At 44.3% G+C, this 9,097-nt stretch overlaps 1 protein-coding gene across 6 annotated transcripts; it reads left to right on the forward strand.

Annotated features, from left to right (window-relative positions):
* The first annotated feature begins 344 nt into the window (after positions 1–344).
* On the forward strand, positions 345–8,354 carry LOC123069979 (beta-galactosidase 4). Of its 6 annotated transcripts, none has more exons than XR_006433267.1 (7): positions 345–1,083; positions 1,229–1,269; positions 1,363–1,468; positions 1,583–1,687; positions 1,777–1,850; positions 1,921–2,039; positions 4,581–8,354. XR_006433267.1 is itself a non-coding variant. In XM_044492979.1 (7 exons), the coding sequence occupies exons 1-5, from the start codon at positions 634–636 to the stop codon at positions 1,828–1,830; spliced, it is 633 nt and encodes a 210-aa protein (XP_044348914.1). In that variant the 5' UTR covers positions 345–633; the 3' UTR covers positions 1,831–1,850; positions 1,921–2,039; positions 4,581–8,354. The 6 variants fall into 6 exon arrangements, 1 of the variants encoding a protein (XP_044348914.1); XR_006433268.1 differs by having other exon boundaries at positions 1,229–1,250; XR_006433270.1 differs by lacking the exon at positions 1,229–1,269 and having other exon boundaries at positions 345–817; positions 896–1,083.
* Positions 8,355–9,097: the final 743 nt, after the last annotated feature.

Consider the following 9,097-nt stretch of genomic DNA (forward strand, 5'->3'; position numbering starts at 1 on the left):
TTGGCATAGTTTCGGACTCATATGGCTTTACTATTGCCAACTTGTCTTTTTTTATATACTTTGTTAGACTATTTGTTTAATATCGTGTGCATCTTAGCTATGCAGAGACCGGGTGTCACTCATTATGTTTTTTATCCACTTGATGCTACATTCTCAGTTAATACAAGCATCATTTATCGAAAACCATTCTAACAAGACAGTTGCATTAATAATGAAGTGAAAATATAAGCATAATTAAACCCTTTCATCGTCGCACAAACGGCGCTCGCTCGCGCGTGCCACCTTGGCAGAGGTACTGTTTCGTGCGTAGGCAAAAGAGGCTTTTGCTCGTTCGCTCAGGGTTGGAGAGGAAAAATATCTTCTCTCAGTTTCCTTCCCCACGCACGCGACCCCTGTCTCTCTTTCCTTTCCTCTCCTCCAACCCCCGCCCCTTTCCTGCTGCTTCGCCGCCGCCGCCTCTTTCTCCGCCAAATCCACCGCGCGCCGCCCGTGCCCGTGCCCTCCTCACCTCCCGTCACGAGCTCCACCTGCCCCAGCCTCGTATACCCCGATCTTCTCGAATTGGATCTCGGGAGCACACAGGAGGGGAGGCGAGGTGCCTGCGCTGGCGGCAACGGTGCGTGGGTGCGGCTGATGTCCACGTCCGCGGCCTCGCAGGCCAAGGATGCGGCGGCCAAGATGGCGGAGGCGGCCAAGGGCGACGGGGAGAAGAAGGAGGTGGCGATTACGTCAAGGACGCTCTTTGCTTGCTCTGCTCTGCTCTGGTTTCCCCATTTCGATTACGTCACCGGCGAGGGGTCGTCAGATCGTAGCGTGTGTGCGGTTGATGGGCGCTATTATTTTATTAACATGTTGCGCCGCCGCCGTGTGTGATTGATTGGTTTTGCTGCCACAGCAACCATGGAAGATGTTCGAGTGGCAGGGTGGCCCCATCATCCTCGCCCAGGTGGAGACGGGTACATGGAGTAGGCGATGGGCGGCGGCGCCAAGCCGTACGCCAACTAGGCCACCAAGATGGTCGTCGCCACTGACGCCAGCTTGCCGTGGGTGGTGTGCAAGCATGACGATGCTCCCGACGCCGCGGTAAGCTACAACACCCTCTTGTTCTCGTTCTCATCTCACAATTGTTGTCAATGCCATGGCCCATGGCGCAATGGCAAAGAGCAAATTGCGGTGCCAGATAATTTAACCACTTCGCTTTCTTGCACTGGGCACATGCTTCTGTTAGGACATCACATCACTGAATCAAGGTGCCAACTTTGGAGCCTGGTACTGGCACCACAAAATATATTGCTAATTCGTTCCTTTTATTCTATTAAAATTGACAGATTTGTCAGTTGTTCCCTTTGTAATGATGAATAGATTCGTGATGGCTGCAAAAAAATACCTGCAATGGCTTCTACTGCAACTACTTCGGCCCCAACTCCAACAGCAAGCCTACCATGTGGACCGAGGCCTTGCCTGGATGGTAAGTTTGCACGAAGCGTGAAAATTTCTAAACAAACAGCACTTTAATTGCAATCTGCACAGCAAGCATGTCACGACATTGCTGACACGATCAAATATGTCAATTGATGTAAAGTTCACGACATTTGGTGGCGCGGTGCCGCACCGGCTGGTGGAGGACATGGCGTTCGTGGTGGTAAGGTTCATTCAGAAGTGCGGGTCCTTCGTCAACTACTACATGGTGAGCAACTGATGCTGGCTACCACATGTTGTCACTCAATGTTTCGGTTTTAAGTTGTAGTGACACCTAACATTTAATCTGTCTTTCAGTACCATGGACTGGACCGCCGATGGCCTGTTCATCGGGACAAGCTACGACCATGATGCACCATTCGACGAATATGGTACGCGACCAGTACTCCAGTTGCGACCAGTACTCTGATTGTCTATAACCATTGTTGTCATTGTGCGCAGATCTGCTTAGGCAGCTGAACTGGGGACACCAGAGGGACCTGCACAGGGCCATCTAGCAGGCCGAGCGGGTGCTCGTCTCCGGCGATCCCTCCATCCAGTGGATCGGGAACTATGAGAAGGTTCGATCTTGTTCCATCCCTAGGCAAATTCTAGTGACAAGAGATCCAAAAATGCCCGTGAACTTTCTGACGAAGTGAAAAAAACATCAGATCAAAACTACCTTCAATTCTCCCCAAAACTGTTCAGGGCGACATTTATATACCACTTTTGCAAAGTTCAGGGTGTAAATAATCTGGTTTTAGAGTTTAGGAGGATATGCACCAATCAAGGAGGATTTTAGGAGGAAACTATACTTTCCTCGAATAAGAGTGAAACTATGTATGCATTCTATGCACTGCATATGTAGTATATGCACCCGAACCAAACGAGCCTTGCACATACTGAACATTCCGTCCCGCCATGCACCTTCCACAAGGCCCATTTAAATTCATGTGCAAAACCATCTCCTCTAACCCAACACCAATGAGACAAGCAAAACCACTCCTAAGTCCTAATACACAAGCAAAGATGCTCGCTCATGTAAGTAGTTCTATATAGCATGCAATCTCTGGTCCATGATGCAAATTCCACATAGTCTGTAGTGTTTTACTAATCTACAACCACACATAACAATTATGCTATCAGCCGCACCGGTTTATGCTATAGGTGATAACATAGAGATACGAGCAACAAATCAGGACACGGAATGTATAAACTGGAGACCATCCCTTTGATTTTTAGTCCAACCTGCAATTACATACCAGGGATTGGGAGCTGGGGTAGCGGAGACGGCCTGCGCAAGAGTGTGCATTTGCGGATGCATCGGCGGGGTCCAGTAGAAGCCTCATGCGGGTGCTGCAGCGAAGTCGGTGGTAGCAAGGTCGTCCATGAGGGGGCAGTCGAATACCCAGTTTGATACTTCCGGGGATGCCAGAGCGGCTCTCCGGGTCTCCGGGTCGACTAGGATTTCGCGGTCGCGTCGGAATTGGGGGATATTTTGGGGTTGAGGTGGTGAGGGGTAGGGGAGAAGGGGGAAGCGGTCGTGGAATCCGGCGCCGAGATAGATTTGTTCCGTGTTTTTAGTCCAACCTGTTTCGCCGAAGATAACACAAACGCACGGTGTCTGCATCTTTGCGTGTCATTGCCTCATGGGTGACGGAAGTAGCATGGTCCCTATCATGCTTTTGATTTTGTTTCCCCCTGCTTTCTGGGGAGACGACATTTGGACTTTCTATTTAGAACGCGGTCCCAAGCGGAGTAATTTTTTTACCTAATCATTCGTGGGAGTGGGTGTTTTACATTCTTCTTTATCAGACTACGGTGGATAAGGGCATGTACAATGCATAGCCTCAAGGTGATGCCTCGCATGCCATGTAGGATCGGATATGACGTAAAGTAGGTTCGGATAGGGAAGCAGGATCCTCTCCAGGAGGCGGGTGCTTGAAGAGAAAAAGCGTGGTCCGATGACAAAAGCTGAAAAGGTTGGAGTGAAAAGTAGAGATGCATGTGTACTGAAGTCTTTATTTTTTATTTCTTAATAAGGCCCACTAGTGATAGCTTGCATTGGAAAGGAAAAATTAATGTAGATGCTTCAAATTACTTTTTGTCATGGGGCATATGTATCCATATGCCACCATTGTACATGCCCTAATCGTAGTGACATCCGTGCGTGCGGGAAAAATTCACTGATTATGTCTATCTGGATTCAAGTAGGCGCTCTGTTTTCGAGTCGCTCGACTAGTCGCGACTAGTCGTCGACTAGTCGATGAGTCACACTAGCAGGGGTGACTCAGCCTAGCGACTCGACTCATGGTATGAGTCGAGCGACTCGAGCGACTAGTCACGACTAGTCACGACTCGTCGTGTTTTCTGGGTCGAACGACTCAATTTTTTTTCTCTAATCTTGCTTGCTGGAAACCTAGATCGAAGCAGTTCCCCTGACCCCCTGACCCAACCCTTTCCTTGGCAACCGCCGCCGCCCATGGTTGCTGGCTTGCTGCTCCTCCCCTCCTCCCCTGGTTGCTGCTGCATATCTGCTCCGTCCCTCCTCTGGTTGCTGCTGCTGGTGGTCTGCTCCTCCCCTCCTTCCATGGTTGTTGCTGCTGCTGGTCTGCTCCTCCCCTGAGCTACCAAGCAGAAGCACTAGAGGTCTAGAGCAGATCAGAGCAAAAGGAAAAGAGATGATACAGGATAGTGCTTCTGTATGGTAATTTTATTGTACCTACTGCCTACTGCATAACTCACGTCGACTCGTCACATGTCGACTCGTCGACCATGAGTCTAGACTAGTCACGACTAGTCTAGAGTCGCCGCCCCTGAGCGACTCGTCGACTCATTGACTCAAAAACCTTGAGTAGGCGACAGTGGATAGAAGTACCACAGATTATAGTCTGTCAGCAAATGTTAGGAATTAAAAACACAAATAACATGGTGCCCTTGACATCGCTACTACATACAATATTTTATTGATTAAAGTACCAGAGAGGATTTCATTTCTTTTGCCATTTAGTACTTTTCTAAAGCATCTGTTTATAATAATTTTGCACAAGTTTATCATCTTGGTCTCCTCTGTGTTTTGAAGTTTATCATGATCTGAAGCTGACCCTTCAAATTGGTTGCAGAGGAGGCCCTGGCTCGGACAACCGCCGCAGTGTCGGGTGCGCCGGTGAGGTCCCTGGGGTCGGTGCGGCGGGCGTGACCCCTCCCGGCTCCCCGCCCTCGTCCGCGACAACGAGGACCAAGATGCATTTACGGTGTTGTCTGGTGCGTCGTCAGGTTTGGTTGGTCGAGGCCAGGTATGAGTAGCTCCTGAGGCTGATGGATGGATGGATGGAGATACCAGGGTCATGTCGCTGGGTGGGCAAAGACCGGGGGTACAACCTCCTTTTCAGTAAAAAAATGAGGGGCGATGATGATGTGGCTGAAATAAGCATGTCTTGAGCAATCAAGACTGCTGTAGCCTGTGGGTACTAAATTAGAGCCCACTCTTACCTCTCTGGCAGCCTGTTCAATTCATTGGTGATGTTGGATGTTCTGCACCTCGGATGGTCATTCTGACGAGTGATAACCAGGGCAGTTCGTCTACATTGTGATGTTTATGTTATGCAGCAAGAGATCTGAGTGTTGGGCTTGAAGATCAAAGACAAAACTGAGCCCTCTTTTGCTATGCTACAAATACACAAATTTTCCTTATCTATTATACAGTGTTCTTCTTTCTTTTCTATTCCTCTGTTGTGTTGATGTGAGTGAAGATCCATCTGGACTTGGGATTTATGTCTTTTTTTGGTGATGAACACAACCACCCTAAGCTTACATGAATTGGTTCATGGTTGCGCTGGACATTCCCATGACGCCGCCGGCGCCAACGCCACGGCTTCTGCTTCTTACCCAACCAAGGTGAGCCGGTCCAGCTACTGCTAGCATGTCTTATGCTGCTCGCACACTCACAATGTTGTGCCAAAAGGGAAGTTATTTTCATCTGTGTCTGCTGAAGCATAGACTGCTAACCCACCGTCAAAACTAAAGCCTGGAATTGATCTATGTTTCTATATGTATGACAGAGATGAATCAGTTGATTTTTTTAGCAACCATATGAACCAGTTAGAGAACCTTCTCGTTATAATTGTTGTCAAATCAGTAAGTTTTGCTTTATATGAGAATTCAGTGTCAGTCTCATGTTGTAGACGTTCATGACCTTTCTTTTTTCTCTTTGCAGAGTTATGATGCTACTACTCACTTTGAGACAATTGTGACATGTGTTCTTAACAGTTTTCGCAAAAATGTTGACATTTCTTCAGTTTTATATATGCATGAGTGAATTTAATCTTTTCTGTTCAAATACTTCATGTTTTCCCTCAGTTTTTTTTGTGCACCAGTTGGATAGATGATAAATTGGTAAGCTTCTTTCTCTTTCTTTGGGACATGGGTATTGATGTTAGTATTTTGTATCATTATCTTAACCTTGGTAGACTGATGGTTAGCATCAGGCAACTGCAGAGATTTATTGATTTTTATAGTCCCCTTCTATATAAATCTTATATTTGTTCTGTTCGTCATCAGTGAAAACTTACCTAACTATTGTTAATCTGAGTTTGTATTTTCATATGTGTTCACCAATTCGGCTTCTGGGTGGCAAGATTAGCTGATTTAAAGCATTCTCTTTGGGCAAACATTAGTCACTGCTATCCAAAAATCTGCAGAACGAGCTTGTTGTATACTTGTTTTAACTCACACATAAGGGGCAAATAAGCACGAATGGAAAAGGAACACATAAGCTTTCTTTAGTTGTGCTCACTTTACATTAGTGGACAAAGTTACATAAGTTTGCCTGTAGCACTACTAATATTAGCGATTAAATTTAGCTGCTTTTTAGTTCTATAGGCTGAAAATGATACTGAGGTTCTAAGCATACTATTTGAGTGGGTTTTCTTCTTGATGTGCAGCTAAATTAGTCTTCCAGTTTGTCAACTTAGATGATAAGAATTATAAATTCGTGTGTAATTTTCATTTGTTGGCGCTGAACACATAGATGGGTGTTTGGCGTCCTTTTTTCTTTATCCAATTAGACAGTGTTAGTGCTTGTGTAAAGATACAACTAGAATTGCTCCGTTCGCTAGATAAAATGATTCTGTTCTGGACGGTGGCACCTTTTATTGTATCCAAATTTTGTTTACCTCTTTCCGATTTGTTGCAATGACTTCGTTAATTTGTACTCTTTCCGTCTGAAAAAGCTTGTCCCAAGCTTGTTCCTCAAATGGATGTATCTAGCACTAACTTGGTGCTAGATACATCCATTTAAGGGACAAGCTTTTTTGGACAGAGGGAGTACATGTTGGGTTCTCCTTGGAAAAACCTTTGTAATTGATATTGAAATGGCAGGATAATCAAGCTTCCTTTCTGTACTGGAAGAAGCCAAACAGTGTGTAGTTACACACATCAATGGTACCGTCTATCGGGTTAGGGCGACCATGAGCGAGGTTGTTCCCTTCTCTGGGAGTAAACCCGATCCAGTCACCTAAGTTAATGTCGTCTACGAGGTAAGGGACATGTTCTTGGTCTCCATGCTAGCTTATACCTTAACACTGATTTTCTGTCTCCATTGCTTCATGTTCACGTACATGAGTGATACGTATTAGGGAATAAAGCAGAAACACACATCATACAGTCTGGGAGCGCAATGACAGAAATGGCTGAATAGGTTTACACACAGTAAATGTTACTAGCTTTTACATTGTTATCATGACAAATATTAGAGCAGTGAGGGACTGGTTTCAGGAGAGTAGTAGTGTTAATAACAACATTTACAGTGAGTCTGCATACTAAATTCCACACAGAAGTTTCAAACTAACGGTATCTGCTAGGGTTTCCACTTGTGATGAATGTATTAGTCTGCGCTCTTTAGAGTACCGGTTTATATCTTATGTAATTTCACCATGATGTATGAAGACTTACAGCCGAGTAAAAAGCTAGAAAATTGTTGATGACAACCGTTTACTGTCAGATTTCAAACTAATGTTCTTATTATGCTTTTCAACTGTGATAAATGCATTAGTCTATTCAAGGTTCCGGGAGTGGCTGAGATTCGTTTTGTTCTCTCAGCATAACTCAAAATTCAATACGTGATCTGAAAGCATCAAATAAGGACCTCCATGTTGAAAAAATTCTGAGCTAATTTGCATTAACATAAATTTTGCGCACCTATGCCCTGTTGCAAATTAGCTCCCATTCACCATTGAATTTTGAGTTTTTCGAATAGGTTAATTAGAGTTTCTAATTTATATATAGTACCCAGTTCAGACAACACTTTCTGTTATGCTAACTAGCAAGTTTTGCCGTGCATGCCAATTGTTATGGTAAGCTGTGATACTGATGCACCTCCTATATGATAGGTGACTTTGAATGTTCATTTCATCTTCCTTTATCTTGCTATGGTTGGCTGTGAGACTGATGCACCTCCTACATGATAGCTGGTTTTGAATGTTCATTTCATCTTTGCTTATAACTCGGTAACTCAACCACTGTTGGCCTTATGTAGCAGGTCAACCCCACCATCTCTGCCCCCCTTTTCATGGCGGCTTTGGACGATAGATGAATCGAGATTGTCCCTTTCGTCCACTCACATCCTCAGTTAGTAACTTCCCAATCCTCTCTCTCTCTCTCTGTGTGTGTGTGTGTGTGTGTGTGTGTGTGTGTGTGTGTGTGTGTGTGTGTATTGCTTGATCCATATATCACAAGTGAATATCTGGTTCTAGCATGAACTTTGCAGTATACAAAATCTGAACTTGTGATCATGTTTCATGGTCAAGGTTCTGTACTAAACAGAAGGAAATACTATGAAGCATATATTTTAATTTTCAAGCAAATAGATCATAAGCCTGCAAAAAAAAGTTAGATCACAACTGTTGTGTGCATGTAAGGTCACACAAATTTCAGTGTTCTTCGAAGTAATTCTCTTAGATCTTTGTGTGGGTTTTCGATTTTTGCAGATTTTGTGATGGAATTCTCTTAAATTTTCTCCATAACTCTGTTGTCGGAACATGGCTCTTTGGGAATTAGGCCATTTACAATAAAAGGAAAACAGTACCACCAGTGGGATGTGATATAGTGTTGAAGCAAGGCCCATCTTGCAATTCAATACCCATGCTATTGTGTTTTTCATCTTGAAGTTGAATTTCTTTTTCGACTCTTTACATATCATAGATGAAATATGAATGACTAATCTCGATGCAGATTATCACCACATGACCATTGCATCCATGTAGCGCGCTCACTTTTATAAAGCACATCATTCCTTTCTTTATAAAGCACACCATTCCTTTCATGCTGATGGGTGAACAATTATGCTGCATCATTTGTATGTCTCGATTTTTGTTTAATCCAAAGGCCTTTGATTTTAATAGAGGTCATTCTTTTATATTAACTGTGTACAGGTGAAATCCCTTTTGTCATGACATATTTCTCTTATATGCATACAAATTATTATGGGCGATGAATCCAGGTGTCGTTTGTCAAGGTGATATTGCCTTATTCAAACAAAAGGTTCATGAGAAAGGTAGTTATTGGTGTTTCTGCACTAGAGCATTCAGAATGGTAATGTGACATTACTTTAGTGACTGACAATGCCAAAAGGCACTTAAAA

The sequence above is a fragment of the Triticum aestivum genome, chromosome 3B, assembly GCF_018294505.1.
Source record: "Triticum aestivum cultivar Chinese Spring chromosome 3B, IWGSC CS RefSeq v2.1, whole genome shotgun sequence".
Taxonomy (NCBI): Eukaryota; Viridiplantae; Streptophyta; class Magnoliopsida; order Poales; family Poaceae; genus Triticum; species Triticum aestivum.